The 23,040-nt window shown below is 44.2% G+C and overlaps 1 protein-coding gene across 1 annotated transcript in view; it reads right to left on the bottom strand.

The window, feature by feature from the left end:
• The window catches only part of LOC123772523 (insulin receptor), a 106,213-nt gene that overhangs the window by 59,628 nt on the left and 23,545 nt on the right, over nucleotides 1–23,040 (bottom strand). Inside the window, exons 8-14 of the mRNA XM_069325820.1 lie at nucleotides 19,144–19,243; nucleotides 17,695–17,856; nucleotides 15,527–15,608; nucleotides 13,330–13,462; nucleotides 11,942–12,122; nucleotides 8,962–9,134; nucleotides 8,445–8,615 (exon numbers count right to left, since the gene is read on the bottom strand). Of these exons, the coding sequence (XP_069181921.1) occupies nucleotides 8,445–8,615; nucleotides 8,962–9,134; nucleotides 11,942–12,122; nucleotides 13,330–13,462; nucleotides 15,527–15,608; nucleotides 17,695–17,856; nucleotides 19,144–19,243 (1,002 nt within the window). The remainder of the gene's footprint in view (nucleotides 1–8,444; nucleotides 8,616–8,961; nucleotides 9,135–11,941; nucleotides 12,123–13,329; nucleotides 13,463–15,526; nucleotides 15,609–17,694; nucleotides 17,857–19,143; nucleotides 19,244–23,040) is intronic.

Raw genomic sequence — 23,040 nt, forward strand, 5'->3', positions numbered from 1 at the left:
ACTTGTCAATGATACCGGTCTATAATTAAGGGGGTCTTCCCTGCTTCCACTTTTGTAGATTGGAACTATGTTAGCCTTTTTCCACACATCAGCTACAACTCCTGTATACAGGGATGCCTGAAAAATCAGTTGAAGAGGAATGCTGAGCTCAGGTGCACATTCTCTCAGAACCCATGGTGAAACTCCATCTGGACCAACTGCTTTGTTCTTATTTAGCTCCTTGAGCATTTTTTCCACTTCGTCTCTAGACACCTCTATGTGCTCTATGTTGTTCTCTGGAATTCTTATTGTATCTGGTTCCCTGAAGATTTCATTTTGTACAAACACACTTTGGAACTTTTCGTTTAATGTTTCACACATTTCCTTTTCATTTTCCGTGAATCTATTTCCCATTTTCAACCTCTGAATATTATCCTTTACCTGCAATTTGTTGTTTATGAATTTATAGAACAGACCTGGTTCTGTTTTACATTTGTCTGCAATCCCTTTTTCAAAATTTCTTTCTGCCTCTCTCCTCACTGCCTTGTAGTTGTTTCTCGCATCTTTGTATCGCTGGTATGTTTGGGGGTTCGGCCTCTTCCTGTATTGATTCCATTTTTGTGTCTTTTGGTCTCTGGCCCTCTCGCACTTTCTGTTGAACCGATCCTGTTTCCTAGTTCTGCTTCTCTGTTTTGGTATAAATTTTTTTGTGCCTTTATCATATATTTCACAAAACCTGACATACATCTCATTCACTTCCTTGCCTAGCAACAAGTCTGTCCAATTATACTCACTAAAAATTTTTCTAAGGTTGCCATAATGTCCTCTCCTAAAGTCAAGTTTTTCATTTGCATCGACGATCATATTTTCTTCCCGATTATAACGCATTGCATACTTTATTCCCAAAAAGACATGGTCACTTTTACCCAAGGGAGGAAGGTACTGAATGTCAAATATTTCTTCCTCCTTCCTGGTAAATATCAAATCTAGCATGGAGGGGACGTCCCCTTCCCTCATCCTCGTAGCTTGTTTAACATGTTGATACAAGAATGTTTCCAGGATGAGGTCTACAAATTTACAGGTCCAGAAATCTTCTGTTTTAGCTTCACATGCTTCCCAGTCTATGGATTTCAAGTTGAAGTCGCCGACTATCAACAGTCGTGAACTATCGTTATCCGCTCTCGCTATGATCTCTCATTATTGTTATAAGACCTTCTCGTTTACTATCTAGCTCCTCCTTTGACCATGTGCTGCTTAGCGGTGAACTATATGCATTTATGATCATTAGTTTATCATCCTCATGGCAGATCTCTAGTGCTATTACGTCAACTTCTTGTGGATTGGCAGTCACTATTTCGTTCACCTTTAGGTGTTCTTTCACCAGTACAGCAACGCCACCGCCTTTCCTGATTTTTCTGTCCTGTCTCCAAATTGAGTAGCCCCTTGGGAATATGACCTCGTTTAAAATAGCATCTTCAAGTTTTGTCTCTGTGAGTGCGAGTGGAGAGGGAAGGAGGAGAAAGAGATGAGGAGGAGGGGAGAAGGGAGGGAAGAAAGGATAGGAGAGGTGGGTGGGTGAGGAGGAAAAGATGTGGAAGGCAAAGGGAAGAGGTGAGAGAGAGGGTGGAGAGGAGCAAGAAGTGAGAGGGGAAAGGGGAGAGAGAGATCCGGGCACCCCAATCCACCCCCCCCCCTAGTCTAGTGTAACAAAATGATGTACTGTTCTCCCGGGTCCTTTGACCTTCACAACTGGTGCCTGGGTCTAGTAAATGCTGCCATCTGTGGGCTACAGAACCAAATGTCATGCTGTTAAACGGCAGATGATTTTGATATCCATCTTTTCATTTAAAATGTTTCAACCATTCACAACCCTGTTCTCAAGAAAGCGTTTGGACATTTTTTTGGCATCTTTGTTTCTTAGCTTGAGTCTGTACCTTTTATTTAACAAGTTATTGAGTTAAACAATTCCACCATGTCAACTGTCAATTCCAGTCACAATTCTGAATGTGATCATATTGCCTTGTTTTCTTATATCTACTGTACTTAGTTTGGTAATTTGATATGTATGTGGGTATGTCAGACATGCACACATATCAGTGTGCATATCATGTGTGCTTCAGTCTCTAGTCACAATTCTTGCTTTTAGGTTTGGATGCTCTTTAGTAGCTTGTCTCAAACTGTTTTCTTTCACTGATGTACTTTTTGAGATATAATACACACATCATACAACTGCTCCTTACTCCAATTTCGGCCTCACAAATGTTAAGAACATTTTCTTTAGTATTTCCCTACCCATTACATTATTTCAAAGCAATTTTGAAGTTTGGAAGCATAGCATAGGCTATGAGAGCAATGACTTGTGAGTCTATGCTCACAAGTCATTGTGAGCATAGACTCACAATGACTTTGATATTGTCCTCTAGTGAAAGTTTATCGTCCAGATTGCCCCCTAGATCTCTTTCTTGAATGTGTCGGGGCACACATACATACATACATACATACATACATCATTGTGAGAAGGTGGTGGAGGCCAAAACCATCAGAAGTTTCAAAACGTTACATGACAAAGAGTACTTGGAAGACGGGACACCACGAGCCTAGTTCTCATCCTGTAACTACACTTAGCTCCCCAGTAATTACAATTAACTATAAAAAACCAGCATTGAATGTAATGAAACACCATTTTCTGGGCGAGTCCCGGAGGCTCCCCGGAGCTATCCAGGCTGAATGGATATGTATAACTTGCTGGGATAAGTCAAAGTGCTTGGATTTCTTGCCTACCGGGGACCACGAGCCAGAACCTGGCCCCCTCAGAGAGGCACAAGGAACAATGGCTTATAGAAACCCCCGTGGTTGGGAGCATTCTATGTCTGCCATCGACCAGGACAGGCACCCAGAAAGGTAGGCGCCCAAAAACAAACCCCTATTCTGATGAAAATATTGCTACTGAAAGCCGAACGAGTAGACAGAACTCTCCAAACAAAATTATAAAACTATCATGACGTTGCCATGCCGCCGTCTGCGCAAGCCCCCCCCCCTCCCCGGGAGGGGGAAGGGGGAGCCCCAGACCATCCGCGCCGGCGATCCAACTGGCAGTTCTTAGGCTGGATGTCAAAACACACGAAAAACACTGCCAACCGGAGGGAGGGAGGGAGGGATGCCGGGGAGCCTCCGGCACTCACCCAGAAAATGGAGTTTCATTACATTCAATGCTGGTTTTCTGGGGGGGAGCCCCGTCGGCTCCCCGGAGCTACCTCACCACAGATAAGATAAGAAGAAGAGGGAAGGATCCGGGAGGTGGACGCCATGTGCCTGAACCTAAAAAGCAAGACCACAGACAAAACTAAAAGACCCTGCAGACAACCCCGCAGACCCGAACCCCAGAACAGGAAGGAGGGATTGAGGGGAACCTGGTCAAACCAAAAAGGCGTCCATGACCCCAGAGGCTAAGACGCGCAGAGAACAGCGAAGAACCGCAACCGAACAACAAAGGAAGCCTCCCCGGCCTGACTAACCAAGCAGCAACCCAAGGGCTAAAACAAGGAGAAGAAAGAAAATAGACCATCCGGGCCAACAACCAGGACGGCACTGGAAACGCAAGAGCAGGCCGGAGGTGAAAGAACGCCCAAGACAGCAAGCGGAACAGAATAGAAAGAATAGCAACACCGAAGGCAAGCTGGAGTGGCTCCGCCACCGCCACCCAAGACGAGGCGACAGTACACGGTACCAGACGGACCTGGAACATCCCCGAAGGGAAAGACTAAACAACCCTATCAGAGCCCGAAGGACCCTACGCACTGATAGAACAACCGGAAGGACCGCCAGGACGAAGCACGCAGGCGAGAGACCAACAATGAAGCCACCAGTGCCCACACACAAGCGACGAGAAACTAGAGACAAAACCCCGAGACACAAAGACTCAAGGGGAAGAACGAACCAGCCCTGAACAGAGCTGGATGGATCAGCAAAAAGAGGCGGAGCCACAGGAAGACCCACAGGACCGAAACTGAGGAAAGCAGCAGGGTCTTGCCAAGGCAGGCAAATACCAGAAGGAACGGCCGCCAGAGAAACCAACCTCAGTGAGCCGAAAAGGAACCAACCCGGGCGAGCAGACATGCCCTATCTGGGAGGACCCCCCCCCCCAGGACTCCCGAAGGACCAACAAGGCCAAACCCCGAGGAGCCAGGGGCCCAGGCAGAGGCCAACAAGAAAAAGGAGCACCACGAACGAAAGCGCGAGACGCAAAGCAAAACTGCACCCCCGCAACCCAAAGGAGCAGCGCAACCAGCTTCAGCAGGAAAAAAACGAACGCACGCGTTCCCAAGGTATACAGGAGGGGAACTACGCAGGATGTGAACCGCAGAAAAAACACACACGTTCCGGAAAAGGAACAAAGAAAAACCGGAGCCAAGACCGGAATCCCAGCTACCCGTCCCAAGAAAAGGAACCAGTAGGGCAGGAGCGGTGGACCGGAAGTCCACCTACCCCCCCCCCCCCCCCCCCACAGACAATGCAACACAGAAGCCTGCAGTGAGATACAAAGAAAAAATTAAGGAACTTGGCACCAAAACCAAACTCTGGGGTAGTCCAAAAGCAGTGAACTGAACATGGACAGAGGCCGACCCCAGCACCTAACATCAGTATAGTCAATAAGCATCAACCCAGATACACAGCCACGTGTAGCACAAGAGGAAAAAAACGGAAATAGGCAAGGAAAAACCCCGAATACAGACCAAGTAGCAGCCAGAAATGCAATGTACACGACCAGCCACAAAGTGTGGAGTGTGAGGTCACACAAACACAGAGGGACACCATGGATATCAGGGTGCAGCCAGGCACCAAAGATATACAAAGAAGAAGTGTTCAGAGAACAGAGACCAAGCAAGAAAGGAGGACACAAAAGCACAGTCTGAGGGAACGATGGAGTGTCCAAAGAAAGGGAAAAGACCCAGGTGCCGAAAAACCAACAAAAAGCACCGAAATGCGGGTTAATGCCCCCACAGTATAAGGAAGAACAAGATACACGGACAAAGTAAAGCCACACAAAACACACACAAGGTGTCCAGGCAAAACACAACAACTAACAACCCTGTGAGGAGCCATCAACGCAACCCTGTCAAGCGGGGAAGTGACTAAACAAGGGGGAGGGTACACGCACAAGGGTACACAGGAGGAAGCTGAGTACCCAAATGAGCCACAGACATTAAAAAGAACCTGATCAATGTCAGAGGAGGTATGAACAAAATGCACTAGGAAGCAATATAGTGGAGGCAGACGCCACACACAGATGCAACTGTAGAGAAGATAGAGCCTAGTAGGCTCAGGAAACTGCACACCCGTTGACCGACAGTGGAAAGGCGGGACCAAAGAGCCAGAGCTCAACCCCCGCAAGCACAACTAGGCAAGTACCCCACCAAAAGTAGAGAACCAGCATCTGGCCGAAAGAGTCGACAGAGCCGCCAGACAATACAATCTCGCCTGCAAAGCAGAGACACGACCGTGCCACAACACAGTCGAGCCGAGTAACATACCAGGAGCACCACCAGTGGCTCTCCCGAATGATATGCGCTTAAGAGGCTGTAGGAATCGTATGTACTGGTACCCGAACAAAAATGGGAATTCGAAGTTGAAATATGTTCAAAAGTGCATGCCCAGCAGAAGGTGAGGTGCAGGACAGAGGTGGAGGTGGCACCACATGGAGCCACCCCACCCCCAGAAGCAGGGAAAAGAATCAAGTGACAACCCCACATATAAAATCCCAAACACCCTCAGAATCCAGAGGGCTATGACTGGAGAAAGAAGATGAGCGAGAAGCTGTAGAAAAACTGTGATAAACAATGTGGAACACAGGAGTACACCGCCCAGAAAATGAAACGAACACCCCGGCCCCAGCACGTGAGGTACGAACCGCACCACCCATCTACCGGGTGGTGCGGCTCATACACCAGTTGGACACACACAGATCGTAAATACACATAACGTACATACACCAGCAAGGCGTACGTAACGAAGACAAGGAATGTCGAAACTGGAGAGACAATGTGAAAGCAAAGAAGGGGAAACAAAAGCAAAAGAAGACAAGCTGGACGGAAGGGGACCAACGAATCCGAAAAAGGACCCGAGAAAAACCACACCGGACGTCAACAGTCGTTCCAATAATATTGGAAGGTACGAAGAGGTCCGCGAACCAACGAGAACAATGACAAGCAAGCACCAATGCACGGAAGTACATATGGACTTAAAGACACCCATCAGCAAGAGATATGCAGGAAACCCCGATACGAAGGGAACAGCATCGCGACATAAGCGCGAAAAGGGGTAGGAAAAGGGGGGTGAAACACACCAAGAATGACGGGACCGACGGACCCGAAGGGACACGGAACCACACCCAGGGAGGGGTAGACCCGAAACCAACACGAATGCAGAGAGGGGGAAGGAAAACCCCCACTGAGGAACTTCAAGCCCCACACCGAGGGTACAAAGACCCTAGTAGGGCAAAATGAGGCCGAGGCCCCCAAGGCAACCTCTCTCCAACCCCAGGAACCTCAACGGCAGGACCCGGGGCCGAGCCGTACTCCCAAAGCCCCAGCCTCACAAGGAAAAGCCGGGGCAGCCGTGCAAAACTCTAAGGAACGGAGCCCACTGGTCAGATCCACATGGCATGGCAGGAGGAATAGGCTCGAATGCCCCCGCTGCCACCCCGGAAGAGGAAAACCCCCGAGACCATGTTCCAACCCGAAACCCACCTACAGTTCGGAGTCGGAAGCAAGGGGAGGAAGAATGCACAACAGAAGGGGAAGGACTAGGAGGAGCAGAAGGACCCAGAGACGAAAAACCCTCACTCCCAAGTCCGGAACCCCAACAACCAAAACTGGGCAGACTCGGGGCATCCAGGGCCGCAACCAACCAGGAGCATTGCAGCAACCTAGACCTAGCATGCAACGCCACAGTCGCCTGCACCCGCTTATCATGACCAGTAGCTCGGGTGAATGAGAGCACATACAGACAACACCTGTTGCACGACTCCGGGTCAAAATTCCAACGACCCAATAGGCAGCAAGGAGGAGGCAAAACAGGTTAGTGTCACTCGAGACAAGGCGACAGAGCAACCTTCAAATCGCAAGATGCGAGGGGGGGACGCAGGGGTCACATCCATCGGACCACAGAGCCCCTGCAGGGTTTCCAAGGGCCCTTAGCCTTGGTAACATGCTAAGGGAAGCCAAGGCAGGATACTGCGAACCAGCGCCCAAGTTTACCAAACAAACTTCTAAAAGCTGAACCCCCGGGACGTGTCCACTCATGGGGGCCAAGCGGGAGCACCACCAAACAGAAAACATATAGAGAAAAACTCCTAGAACAGCCAAGGGGGACCACAAAGGCAGAACCCCCCACCAGGCAAACAAAAGCAACACCCTGCAAGAGGACAACATACCCAGGCGGAACAGAGCCGGCCGCTGTTATAGGTGAAAACTAGCTGTGCAGTACCCCGCTCCCCTACCAGTGACAAAAACTACCTCCTACCTAGAGACAAATAAAGTAAACAAAACTCCAGCTAACTCCAAGGGTAGCCCAGTACCAAGCAGTAAAGGACACAGCAAAGGTAGAACCCAAGGTGACTTGTGGAAGGTAGCCCCAAGCCCCAAGGGTAGTACTTACATGGCACCTAGGGAAGAGAGCCCTAGGTGCATGCAGCCCAAGTACCGTGGAATCTCACTCCTGGCTTATACCCCACCAATAGAGACAGCTCACACCACAAGGCACAGAACTGAAACAAAACTGGAGGCACTCGCCCTGCCAGTAAACCCATCAGCCAAGAACTGCCGGTTGGATCACCGACGCAGATGATCTGGGGCTTCCCTGGAAACACAAACCGAAACTGTCTCTATTTTCCGCTTGTTACAACTTGTGATAAAGTTGTTACATCTTGGCTTAATGTGTTTATGACGTATAAGAACGTTGTTACAACTTGCTATATTGGTTGTTATAACTGGTTAGGAGGTGTTAAAACTTGTGCAAACGTTGTACCAACGTCGTAGTTTTGGTGTGTGTTTGGCGGGTCCCCCTTCCCCTTCCCGGGGAGGGGAAGTTGCGCAGACGGCGGTGCAGCGATGTGATGACGTCATGATAGTTTGATAATTTTGATTCGGGAGTTCTGTCCACTCGTTCGGCTTTCAGTAGCAATATTTTCACCAGAATAGGGGTTTGTTTTGGGGCACCTACCTTTCTGGGTACCTGTCCCAGTTGATGGCAGACATAGAATGCTCCCAACCACAGGGGGTTTTCTATAGACCATTGCTCCTCGTGCCTCTCTGAGGGGGCCAGGTTCTGGCTCATGGTCCCTGGTAGGCAAGAACTCCAAGCACTTTGACTGATCCCAGAAAGTTATACATATCTTTTCAGCCTGGATAGCTCCAGGGAGCCGACGGACTCCCCCCAGAAAATTACTAAATTAAACTCAAACTTACTAAGCAATGAGGAGCAGAAATCTGTAGTTGTATCCACACGATAGAGGTCAAGGCGACTGCGGACAACGTAGAGATTAACTTTGCCATTTGGGGAGGTGGGCGGAGTCCATGAAGCTGTCAACCAACTAGTTCCCACATGATCCACTTGCAGATTTCTTGGACTGCTTGGGTCTAAAGTGATATGGATGAAGAGGTAATAAAATGCATATGCATGCATATTAATTAATTAATTAATAAAATATATATATATATATATATATATATATATATATATATATATATATATATATATATATATATATATATATATATATATTTATTTATTTATTTATTTATTTATTTATTTATTTTAGGTACACCAATCAGTCCTCATTATTATTATTATCATAATTAAGAATGTTAAACAATACATTTCAGTCATTAATTAAATAAAAATATCAATAACAATTAATTAAGCAAATTTACTAAATAAGTAGCATTTCAAATAAAACCAGAAGAAAAGGTTAAGACTACTTACTGCAAGGAAGAGTTTTTATGAAATTGATTTTTGATTTGGCACTGCTGTCAGCATCAACAACAGTGTCAGTCTGTACATAAATGGCATACTGTGTGTCTGCCTGCAAGTCCTTCAAATGGGTGCTTATGTTCACTTCAGACTTTGTAATTTCTACATACTTTCTTGCCCAATCGCTGCAATATCATAATTTTATACATTAATAATATATTGTAGATATTAAATACCTTGTCTTCAATTGCATACTCTTCACTTAGGGAACATTCATATGGCTGATATCCTTTAACCCCTTAACTGCGTTGCCTCCAAATGTGACACCCCCGCAGTGTGCAGGGAATAAATTCTCTGGAAAAAATTCTTTTTTCTTTTTAAAGTGTCAAAAACCCTTCCCTCAGTTTGGGTATGTAAAAAAAAAAGTCGAAATTGTACTTACTTTGGCTGCTATGGGGTCCGGAAGTTGGGGCGTGACGTCATCATTCCCCGTGCGCTCGTGCAGTAAGCTTTCGGGGGCGGTGGGGCGCTCGGGGCGGGGCGCGCGAGTTGCCACGAATATATTTTCGTTCTTTTTTTGCGCACCTTTCCAAACACATTTTCATTGTTTTTATGTGCCAATCCAATGTATAATGAACACGTACACTATAATATCGCAGTACAACATCCGTACTGTCCGTAGACACTGTTACGTGCATGAAACTTGTGTACACATATGCAGCACATATTTACTATGTATCATGCTAATTTGTGTATATATACAATCTATTTACACACTATACACTGTCACACACTGTATACATTCACCATCAACACATTCAGAACACCGCGTAGCAGCTGCTTCGTATGGGCCAATAGCAGCTGCCTTGTATGGGCCAATATCAGCTGCCCCGTATGGGCCAATATCAGCTGCCCCGTATGGGCCAATAGCAGCTGCCCCGTATGGGCCAATAGCAGCTGCCCCGTATGGGCCAATAGCAGCTGCCCCGTATGGGCCAATAGCAGCTGCCCCGTATGGGCCAATAGCAGCTGCCCCGTATGGGCCAATAGCAGCTGCCCCGTATGGGCCAATAGCAGCTGCCCCGTATGGGCCAATAGCAGCTGCCCCGTATGGGCCAATAGCAGCTGCCCCGTATGGGCCAATAGCAGTTGCCCCGTATGGGCCAATAGCAGCTGCCCCGTATGGGCCAATAGCAGCTGCCCCGTATGGGCCAATAGCAGCTGCCCCGTATGGGTCAATAGGAGCTGCCTCGTATGGGTCAATAGGAGCATTTGGCCATGAACACATTCAGAACACCTCGAGTGAGAGCAGCCACACCCAGCCAGTCTCCCTCACTCGAACATCTTACTCGCCAACATTGCTCCTCCCACCATATTGTTATAGTTCTTATTACACATGTTCTATATACCTATCTACATGTTTTATTTACCAGAACTATGCAAGTAAGCCGGTATTGTGTCCAAACAGTACAGTGGCCACCATACACTGCATGAAAAATCACACAGCAGACGACGCTACGATTACGTCACCTCCCTCACCAAAATAGCTCCTCTCAACATTCTCCTGTTGCTGTTCTTACACTATATACACACACTATATATACCCATGTACATATGTGTTGCCCATAGCGAACCACTAAGCTAGTATGGTGAGCAAAACAAGAGTGGCAGCCACACACACACAATGAGGCTACCTCAAACCACACACAAGTGGACAACGTACCCAGAGAGAATAGAGCCGGCCACTGTTAAAGGTGAAAACTAGCTACGCAGTACCCTGCACCCCACCAGTGCTATAACTGCCACTTACCCCAAGGCAAACAAGGGAGGAAAACCCCCAAACACTCGGCGCGGCCAAACGCCAAGCAGCGAAAAGCCAACAGAGGTAGACCCAAGGTGACTTGTGGAAGGCAACCCCAAGCCCCAAGGGCGGTACTTACAGGGCACTCAGGGAAGGTGACCCTAAGCACGTGCAGCCCGAGTACCTGAGAATACTACCACCAGCTCACACGACCACCGTAAGAGCAGCACTGAGACAAGACCGGAGCTGGAGCCACACAACCATGCACGATCCCATCAGCCGAGGAACTGGGGCGTGGATCGCCGGCTCGGGGGTCTGGGGCTCTCCCTTCCCCCTCCCGGGGAGGGGAGAGCTGCGTAGACATGTGCCGCCGCTTGTGTGACATTGTGCTTGTTTGCTCGTTTTTCTTTTGGGGAGTTCTGTCCACTCGTTTGTCAATTTTTGTTGTTAACCAGAATAGGGGTTTGTTTTGTGGCGCTTACCTTTCTGGGTGCCTGTCCCAGTCGATGGCATATATAGAATGCTCCAAATCACATGTGCATTCTATGGGCCATTGCTCCCCGTGCCTCTGTGAGGGGGCCAGGTTCTGGCTCGTGGTCCCCGGTAGGCTAGAACTCCACCCACATCGACTGATGCAAAATAGTTAGGATATCCATATCAGCCATGGATAGCTCCGGGGAGCCGTAGGGGCTCCCCCCAGAAAAAAAAATAATAATAAAGATGACAATTATTTTTTTTTTTAATAAAGTTAAAACCTTTTGAAAGGAAAGGCAGAGCTAAAGTACACATTAGTAGTTAAATGAGATTATAATTTGAATTCTGGCTATACAGCAGCTATCCCACAGTCACTCTGGAAAGAATTAAGATGAGCTTCAGTGGTTATTGAATTGGTTTTTCCAGTGTCAGTCCTCCTAGCTATAATTTTACCATCTTGCACAAAATAATGTTTAAATTAATTATAGGGGAATTTTTGCAGAAACCAAGCAGTTTAAATAAGAGATTTTGTCTGAACCTAGTCAGACATTCATTCACAAGCAGTGGATTTACTAGCAACATGATAATGATTATGATGATAATGATTTGATTATCTTATTAAAATGAGTTGTATAAAAGTCTACTATCTCCTAAGTTTTAAAAAGAGGAATTATGACCTTTTTTTGAGCCCCACCACTACTAAGTAAACATACTCACTCATCACAAGCATCACGACCAGTCATGTAGCCAATGTCCATGGACTCTGATGGTTTATAGTATACATAGTATCCAGTGAGCATCCTGTCATCCTCATTGATTGGTGCTGTAGTCCAACTCACTCTCACCGTACCCTCTTCTGGCAAAGCTTCTACGGTAACAGTCTGCTCCATTATTGTACCTGAAAATGTTTTATATTTATTATTTTATATAATATTTGTAGTTCTGAAAACTATAAATATTATACATCATAAAATATTGGCAGCTGAAGTTAGGGAATCTAAAGTAGACTGTAAGCATTCTATTAGCATTAAATATTACTAAATTACAACATTTACTAAATTTCCCAATTTTTTTTATATTTTATGTTAACTAATATCACATGGTACTGTATTAGTACTACCCAACACATGCAGTAACTAAAACACTCCCATTACTCTTAAGGTATGCCTAAAATGCTGCACTTGATTAGTGCCTTTTATTAAACATATAAATACTGAACCTAGAGGACTATTTAAAAATTGTATTCCAGTTACATTTTGAAATCAAATTAACTCATTCACTATTAATTAAAACATGTGTGGGTGTTGGAATATTGTGTAATCACTCTAGTGTAAACTTTGTTGTAAAATATTAATTCAGAGTGCTGCCTGTTTTTCAATGTGTTAAAACTTGATTGGCATTGCCTTTCTAGGATCCTAATGCAACACATTTTTGTTCACTATGCATAATCATGCATATATATAATTAAAATATGGATTAACATCTATAATGACAGGCATTTTAAAAAAGAGGAATATATGCAGATATCCATGCCAGGCAAACACCACTGTGTCTAGCCAGTAACTGAATGGGTGACCATGTGCACAGCCTCCCTTTTGGAAGGACCTCTAAGCTTAACAGGTTTCCTGTACCTAAGAAGATAATGTCAATACTCTACACAAATACTAAATACAGTATTTGCTTTTGATTGAACAGCATCTGAATGATTATTACTTCTCAATAGATCATAAGTCTGGTTTATGGTTTATTTTGAAAAAAAAAAAAAACGAGTCAGGCATATGCCTTCTCTTGACCCGACTTAATTATAGCTCTATTGCCTTTGTCAAGCTCAAGTTAGCCTGACAACTAAGAGAATTACTGCAGACTTTGGAAACTAACCTTAAACATTCAACATACAGAATGCTGTAAAAGTTAATTGCCACAAAATATGAAGGAAATTACAAAAATTGGGTAAGAATACTTTATTCGCTAACATTGGTTAGGATTAAAATAAAATATAACAGAAGGTAAATTTATTCCAAACTAAGATTTCAGTGACAACAGGACCCATTGTAACTTCCTATATATTTAACTTGGCAATTTACAACTTGATTTACAAATCTCACATGCAATTTTATTTCCATTTGTAAGTTGCATGTTGCAGTCCTCTGGAATTTTTCTTTTTGTCCTCTCAATAAGTTCTTTGATTTTCTTGTAGCACAGTTTTGGGTTGGAATGGAATAATACAGTAGCATTTTTCTGAAAAATTGATACTGTAATAAGCTACAGAATACATGCCAAAACAAAAATTAAATATTATGGAAACGATTAAAAATTTATAGGTAAATACAACTTCAGTACAGATGGTAAGAGAAAGAAATTAGCGAGAGTTGCCAATTACAGCCTCTAGAGTAATCCCAGTGGTACACAATTCTGGGATACACTGCCGTTATCTTGGAAAAGGATTAACAAAACTGCAATAAAAATGAATGTTTTGAATGAGTGATAGCATGAATATAGAATATTTTCATATTCTATATGAAATATAGATATAAAAATATTTATGAAATAAAAACATTTTTATATATATAAAATATATATTTTAAATATGAAATAATAAAAATATTGACAAAAATATTAAATACGAAATAAATACTGTCTCCACTCGATCATCCGGACTATATGGGAAGGACCTCCAGCCAGATTATCACATTTTTCGGATAATGGTACTTTTTCACCTAAGAGTCCAAAAGTGACAATTTCCAACTATTTTTATACTACAAACAACATAATTTGAATTGCCTTGCCACATATAATTATTAAATATTCAACTAGAAACCTCAACTTACCTTGTTGGTGTTCGTTTTTTTGATCATCCTATAGTTAAGAATTCTTAACAATTTACGTAACCTATACTAACACAACACTAAAATTAACACTTAAAATTACTGTACAGTTCATTAAGCAAAGATAGTTTTGACTGCCAGCTGCTGAAGCCTCACTGGTTGAAGGCATTTGGGTTGCCTGTGAGGCCTCACTTGTTGAAGGCGCTTGCTTGCGCCTCACTTGTTGAAGGCGCTTGCTTGCACCTCACTTGTTGAAGGCGCTTGGCTTGCCTGTGCCACCTCACTTGTTGAAGGCGCTTGGCTTGCCTGTGGTGCCTCACTTGTTGAAGGCGCTTGGCTTGCCTGTGGCGCCTCACTTGTTGAAGGCGCTTGGCTTGCCTGTGGCGCCTCACTTGTTGAAGGCATTTGGCTGCTTGTGACGCTTCACTGGTTGAACAACACGTAACTTGTCTTTAATTGCTAGGACAACCTTCTTCCTCTTAACACCTCCAGAACGATTGATGCTGCTACCATACATAGTCTTGGCCAAAAATGTTTAAAGATACTATGAAAATAAAAAAGTTATTTAAAAAAATATTTCACTAATGGCGCAGCACTGGTATAACACGAGGGTCGGGAGCACATGGGTTGACCAGTGTTGGACGGGTCCACTTGGGGCAGCTACAGCACGTTACGTAGGCCGCCAGGAGGAAAAAAACTATTTTTTAAGGAAACTTCAGCCTGTGCACATTGCTTTTAGGAAACTTATTTATTTGTTATTACATAATTTCTAGTACTTATTTCATTTGTTTTTGGCTATGATTAATTGTTCTAAAATTAATGGTAATTCCTGTACCCAGGTGGTCCCTCCCGACACTCCCCTCCCACCCTCCCTACACCCCCTCCTCCACCATGCGTCTAGAGCCACAGACGGGATTAATACGGTATGGCCGAATTTTCATCCGGACAAACCAGCTTTTATCCAGTTCCTGTGGCCATTTTGGCCTGATATTGTGATAATTTTATCCGATCACGATTTTGGCCATATAAGGGCGTTTTCCAGATGTTCGAATCCCGGATAATCGCGGGGTTACAGTATATAGAAATAAGAAGGTTATTGGATGTTGCAAGGCAGAGGAGAAAGAAGTATAGTAGTACAAATAGAATAAAAAAAATTAAGGAGATAATCATAGGCAATTTGATAGGTACAGAGAATTAATTCAAATATGGCTATTACTTAAGGACTGCCTGCGGATTCTGGAAACGTTGTGTGCCACAGATACAAATTCAGTATCCTAAATAATTAATACATTCTGCATTTCTCTTTACAGCTACAAATACAATCTTTATACATAAAAAAATATTTTTTTACATTTCCTTGTTATTGACTATGTGGGTGCTTTTAAACATCTCATTTATTCAAAAAATTATTCAATTTTTATTTGGTACAATAGCATACACCATAAAATAGACTAAATATAATTGTTACAAAACTAACCTCAGCAATGGTGAAATCTGCATGGTTTTCCCAAGACCAAATCTCCTCCAAGTTGTCATTATCATGCACATATAAGGCATACCTGCAACAAAAGGCAAACAATTAATTACTATACATTTTATGCTTGGCTAATTGGGAAGCAGTTAGAGTCAATTTTTGTTTAATCTTTAGCAAAGATTAAATAACAGGTCCCTCCTGAGAGGCAATGGTCAAACCACAATGAAAGCAGCAGCAGGGATGTTGCAAGGACCTAACAGGGTAGGGTAGAGTAGGGTAGGGTAGGGTAGAGTAGGGTAGGGTAGGGTTATCATTACCTGTGCAGACGAGGAGTTACAATAACGTGGCTGAAATATGGTGACCAAACCACACTAGGAAGTGAAGGGACGATGATGTTTCGGTCCATCCTGGACCATTCTCAAGTCAATTGTCTTGACAATCAACTTGAGAATGGTCCAGGATGGACCGATATGTCGTTGTCCCTTCACTGTCTAGTGTGTGGTTTGGCCAACAATGTTATCCTTACCTCTTGTTGGTTCCAAGGCCCAACATTCCTGTGACCCAGTCTCTAACCAGACCTCCTAGTTGGTGGTCTGGTCAACCAAGTTGCTAGAAGCTGCTTCATGGAGCCTCATATATGAATCACAGTCCAATTGATCAGGTATCCTTTGGTGGTGTGCATCAAGTTCTCTTTTGAACACTACAAGAGATCAGTTAGTTATGCTCCTTATGTTCAAAGGGGGTGTTGAAAAGTCTTGGGCCACTAATGTTGAAAGAATTGCCTCCGAGTACCAACTGCACCTTGGATTTTTAACCCTTTCGCACTCTTTGAATGTCCCTGGCGTCAGTTTTTTTTCTCTCGTGTCCAAGTATTGGACTGTTCTTGCATCCGATAAAAATTATTTGTATAAAATTAATTTATTATCTGATCGACTTTGGGATAGTTTCAAAATGAGTGTCTTTAAAGTTCCCACAATTTGATACCAAAATGAAACATGTAACACGAAACTTGATGTCAGAACAGTTGAAAGATTATAAATACGTTTTTGGTCCAAATTTTAAAATATTTGTTAAAATTCTATTTATTGTGCTATTATTATGGGACTAGTTTTAAAATGTGTGCCTTTAGATTGTGAACAATTTGATGTGGTAATGAAAGATGTAACAGGAAAATTTGTCAGAACACTGGAAAGATATAAATAATTGTGTGATGATGAGTGACCAAAATTAAAATATTTATTGAAATTCCAGTTATTGTTCTATTATTATGGGAATAGTATTAAAATATGAGCTTTTATATTGTGAACAATTTGACACCAAAATGAGAGACGTAACATGAAAATTCACGTTATCAAACAGAACGCGTACATGTATACAAATTAGGCTGCGGTGTGCAAATTGGTGCTCATTCACTGGTAACTTTAGGCTTTGCTGCAGGGAGTCACGCCGGGCTTTTGGACATTATATACATATACACCTGCAGGGAACTTAATTGTGAACACAATGATACCAAAACGAGTGACACAGCACGAGAATTAAGGTGAAAAAACTGAAACGAGTATACATATTTTGGTGTTGCTGCGCGCTCGCTTGCACGATCGTCCGTACGCCGAGGGCGTGACCTCTAAGTTGGTGGCACGCATGCCCTGGGCGCAAAAGTGTTAATGGGCTACTAATTCTAACGATGTACCACTGTTTTTGTGTTATTATTATTATTATTATTATTATAGTTATAATAATAATAATAATAATAATAATAAATAATTGTAAAAATACTGTAATTATAATATAATAATTATTATTATTATTAAAAGAAAACTAAGCCAGTATGACTATAAAACGGATAGGTGGCAAAGAATACAAAATTAAAAGCATGGAATATGTGGGATAGAAGAGAAGTCCCAAGGTGCGAAACTTGCCGTGTTTCAGAGACGAGAAATACTCAATGATAGTTTAGACATCTGGAGACTTATGGTAGGTTAATGAAGAATAGACAATCTACTTTATGGAAATGGAAAATGAAGGATTACTCAAGGGATTCTTGTCGTAATGTAATAAGAACAATGTTATTTTGGAGAGGGTCTTCTTATTCCAAGTACCCTCTTAGAAGGGCATTACAAGGGAAGTGACAAACAGAATTCAAATTCAATTTAACTGGTTAGATAACTCACTTGCCATTATATAGTTTCCTTCCTCCAATAACTTTCAGACTCGCTAAGAAGTTGAGAGACAGGAGTGCACGAGAGCCGAAGACCCGTACATAATCAGTCACTTCCTCAATCAGTCCCAAGCTGACATTAAGCTCCTTGGCAATAGAAGTTCCTCCAGTGATGCTAATTGTAAAAATAACAAATTTTCCATCAACCCTTTTGAAGTGGAAGGTACATAAAGTAAAAGCACTCAAAATTTATTTACTGACACCCTGTAATGGGGGGGGGGGATGAATTAGAAAAGTCAAGTAAAGGAAAGTAAAGGTAGGAGGAGGGGAGGAAGAAGGAGGGATGGAGGATGGGTGGATAGAACATGGGGGAGGTTGAGGCAGGAACTGAGGTAGAGAGAGGCGAGCGGGAAGAGGGAGCGAACGGAAAGAGGGAAGGCAGGAGGGAGAGAAGGAAGGAGGAGGAGTAGAGTGATGTAGGAGTAGGGAGAGTGGACTGATTTATGTTCTATCTATGATGTACTGATGTTAATTCAACTTTACATATTCTAATATAAGCTGCCACCACCTGTCTCCTTCGCAAACTAAATCTTAATTCCACTTAAACAATGCGACAGGAACACTGCTTAATTTATCTTTACTAAATAAATTCCTAAGTAAACCCGACAGGAGAGGTGAGGGGAGGTGGCGTGCGAGCTACTCTCACCAGGCCACACCTTCCCTCACTCTCGTTCCTCACTCACCTCACGGCGCTCTCACTCTCATTCCTACCTTGTTCATCTAGTATTCTCTAATCTTACTCGAGAGGCCATTGATTCAAAAAGGACTAAACAAAAGTCATGCTTGTTATTCTACACTTAGACATTTATTTCCATTATTTCAATTTCCATAGTTCTTACTATTTAACATTTTGACATACTATTATTTTAATACAATACTGACAAAATTAAAAGGGGGGGGGGGGATCACCCACTCCATACACACCCACACCATACATGGCTAAATGGTTCAGACTTCACTAGCTCGCCACAACTAAGACACACTTCTGGTTTAAGACAATGCATAACTGAACTCTCACCTTCTCAACTCAGACGGATGCACCCTGAGGGTGCCTGGATGTCACCCGTCAGGGTGGGAAGACTGGCTGGTCACCTCTCTGTGCAAGGCGGTCGCTAACTGCTCAAAACACCTCGCTGGCCAAGCCAGGGGTGGGTACTCTCGCACGCTGGTACAACGTGCTCTTTGTTGAAAAGTACTGCCATCAGCACAAGCTGGGCTGGCTGCTCTTCCACTACCATCTCACTCCTCACAAACACCCACACACACACCCACAATAACAACTCACAATTATACATGAAAGAGTGTAAAATACTTGCACTGTTACAATCCCTACTGCAAGCTGTCAATGCATCAGCTTAAACACATCAACATACCTCAAAGGCAAAATCTCGATGAACAGTACCTGATTATAAGTGGACCTTCAATTTTAGTGCAGTCAATAAGCCTTTGGGCCTTGGCAACTGTGTTAACCAGCTGACCTGGGCATGTCTTGGCACAGGGCTCTGTGAAAGATGATTGATTAATATATAATATCTTTGTCCTCGAATAAATAATTTCTTTGTCACTAGTGCCAAATTAATACAATAATATACAAATAACTATAAAATATTAAAACTTAAAAGAACAAATCCACGAGAGCAGTGATGAAGGTTCGAACCTATGCACTGGGTGTTCCCAGATGCAAGCTCTAGTCGACAACACCACGACATGGGCAAGAGAATTACAACCTGGAGTACTACTGCACCCTCGAGGATCCCGAGGCTTCCACTGAAGCCAAGACGGGGTTTCACACAATCCCCCTTCCCCCATGCACTCAAGCTCTGTCGTCCCTCATCACAGCTCCTATGGATTTGTTCACTGATATATCACGATAATGTGATTTCTCTGTGTATTAAAAACTAAAATTAGGAAAAAAATTTAATACTGATGAAATTAACTAAAATGTGTCTTTTGAAAGTAAATATTAAGATTAAATAAACAACAACTGTGGAAGGAGTCACCCTATTCAACAGAAGAGAAAACACTGCTTTCTTTCGCTGGGAAAGCTAAGTCATTTTACTAACCAAGAGTCAACAGAACAGCACTGTATTCTGAATGTCATTTACTACTGAGGAATTTGCATCTACTTGGGCCATGACTTACACAGTACTGCAGTAAGCAAATTTCAAGTTACTTATGTTTTCAAACTTATACAAAACAATTCAAATGCAGACAAAACTTACTTCATACAGGATGAGGAACAGCTATTCTATATAAAGACATACAAAAATGCACCATTTCATTATGTAAGGTGCAAATACAGTACTATAGAGATTGCATGTACAGTATTCAGTGGTGCAACACATTTGTTCAGTGAGGCAAAGTGTGATGGCAGTCGTCTGTGATTGAAAGAGGCAACATGCTCTCGCCTCTCACTGACCCCTAACTCTTCTCCTCACTCAAGTTCCTTACAAATATTCAACCTTATTCACACTATTTTATCCTAAATAAAGGTAAATTAATTCCATTCGCCTGGACTGTATTGGTCTTGAACCGCGGACCCCAACGCGTGTAAGGCCGTAGCACTATCAACTAGGCCCCATGAGCAGTCTTAAGGAAAGTTTTCAGAATTTTAACATCAATTACTGTATTTGACATGATTTTTTAATTAGAGAAGCTGTGAATAATAGCAAATTTACATGATGAAAGAACAAGCAAGTGTTGGTATGAGTGGCACCCCGGTGCTGCCACCTATGACAGGTGTCTGGGGCTGGTACAGAAAATAACATCTTTGCTTCCATCTCACCAAATTTATGTTATCCTACCTTTGATAAAGCAAAAAATAGGAGAAATAACATACTTATTAACACAAGAATCACAACTAACACATGCATTTTACATAAATTTAACTCGAGGTGAAGAGAGTATTGATTATATGAAGTATGTGCTAATAATTTTATTGCTGCCAACCAGACGATAGAAAAAATGGGTAAATAAACTTATTAACCACTGTGCTGTTCAGGCTCCAAATATGGCACCCATCCCTCTGTGTGCAGGAAATAAATTTTTGGCCAAAAAATTTATTTTGTTTTTGAAAATGCTAAATACTTTTTACCCTGATCACAGATATGTAAAAAACCAGAGTTGAATGTATTGAAATGCCATTTTCTGGATGAATCCTGGAGGCTTCCCAGAGCATAGGCTGATAGGCTAATGTCAGACTTTGGCATCAGTCATGTGTATAGAGTTCTTATGGGCCTACCGGGGACCATGAGCCAGAACCTGGCCCCCTCTAGAGAGGCAAGGGGAGCAATGGCCTATAGAAACCCTTGTGTAATTGGAAGCATTCTATGTGCCATCGACTGGGTTAGGCACCCAGAAAGGTAGGCGTCCCAAAACAAACCCCTATTCTGGTGAAAATTGCAACCAAAAGCTGAACGAGTGGATAGAACTCCCCAAACAAAAACGAGCAAACTAGTATGACATCATCCGTCATCGCGCAGCTGTCTGCGCAGCCTCCCCCCCCCTCCCAGGGAGGGGGAAAGGGCAGCCCCAGACCTACCGTGCCAGCGATCCACACCCCAGTTCTGAGGCTGGCTGTCAAAAACACGCGAAAAAAACGCCGACCGGAGGGATTTAGGGATGCCGGGGAGTCTCCGGGACTCGCCCAGAAAATGCCATTTCATTACATTCAATGCTGGTTTTCTGGGGGGAGCCCCTATGGCTCCCTGGAGCTAACTACCCACAGAGGAAAAAAAGAGGGACTTACCCGGGAGGCAGTTCCTGCTTACTCCTCAACCCGAAGCCGAGACAACTGGCTGCATCCGCCGACCCAAAGCGACACAGGCCCGACCGGGCCCAGGAATGTTTACAAGATAACGAGCAGCCAGGACCCTGTTCGACCGCCAAATTTCCCTCGCCTGAATGTCAGCCCAGAACATATTGCCAAAGACGGCGGCAAGAGCCGCGAACTTGCAGACGTCATGGGCACAGGGTTAGACCACAGGCTGGCTAGCCTTAATAACCCTGCGGACGACTTGGGAGACTGGCACCCTCGAACAGGGAAGAAGGGAAACCGGAACAACCCAAAGCGCATCCATGGACACAGAAGCCGTGGCACGCAAATAACGGCAGAGAGCCGCAACCGGACACAAAACATGATGCACCCCCGGCCAAACCAACCAAGCATCAACAACCTAGGGACCCCTCCAGAATGCAGCAGTCTCATTCTTTGCCAAAAAGAAGGAGAAGGCTGCAGACAAACAAACTGATCACCCCGACCGAAGGAGCAGAAACCTCTGCGCCGGAGGAGAGCATGAAGCTCACCCACTCAATCCCCAGAGGCCAACGCCAACAGGAAAAAGAGCCTTCGAAAAACAATCCGGAACCGAAGGGGACACAACAAAACAAGGAGAAGAAAGAAAAGAGAGCACTCTGTCCAATGACCAGGACGGCTCAGGCGGTGCATGAGCAGGCCGGAGGCGAAACAACGCCCGAGACAGCTTGCGAAACAACGTAGACGTGACATCAATACCGAAAGCAAGCTGAAGCGGCTCCGCCAGCGTCGCATGATACGAGGTGACAGTGTTAGGCATAAGAAGACGGTCCTGGAACAACCAAGAGAGAAAGGACAACACCACCTAACAGAAAGTGAAGTACAATGACGAAGACATAAGAAGAACCAGAAGGGCTGCCAGGAAACTTCATACTGCTGCCGAGACGAAGCCCGCAGGTGGGACACTAATAAGAAAGCTACCTGATCACCATAGAGATGATGATAAACTCGAGTCAAAAAAAAGCATACCCGAAGACTTGAGAAGATTGAACCATCCACGTGACGTACCGGTCTGATCTGCTGGAAGAAACGGAGCCGCAGAAAAACCTCTAGGTTCGGACACTGAGCAAGCAGTGCCTGAAACCACGGCTGGGCCGGCCACCAAGGGGCCAAGAGGACAACTCTCCCCTGGTAAGTCTCTAAGTGAGTCAGGACCTTGAGCAACAGCTGAACCGGGAGAAAGAGATACAGGAACCCCCACCTCGACCAGTCCTACCGAAAGGAGTCGACCCCGATGGCCTCGCAGTCGAGAAAGGGCGCCACATACAGGGGTAGATGCTGCGACCACGCCGACGTGAAGAGGTCCACTTCGGGGTGTCCGAACATCTGGCAAAGCCAATGGAAGGAATCGGCATCGACTGTCCATTCAGTGGAGAGGAGAACGAAACAAGACAGGCTTCTTCCCCTGACAGAGCGCAGGGAAAGAAACCTGCCCCGCCAGCCCCGAACCCCCCGCAGGGGGAGGGGCCATCCAACGCCACCGGA

Source organism: Procambarus clarkii, chromosome 17 (genome assembly GCF_040958095.1).
Source record: "Procambarus clarkii isolate CNS0578487 chromosome 17, FALCON_Pclarkii_2.0, whole genome shotgun sequence".
NCBI lineage: Eukaryota > Metazoa > Arthropoda > Malacostraca > Decapoda > Cambaridae > Procambarus > Procambarus clarkii.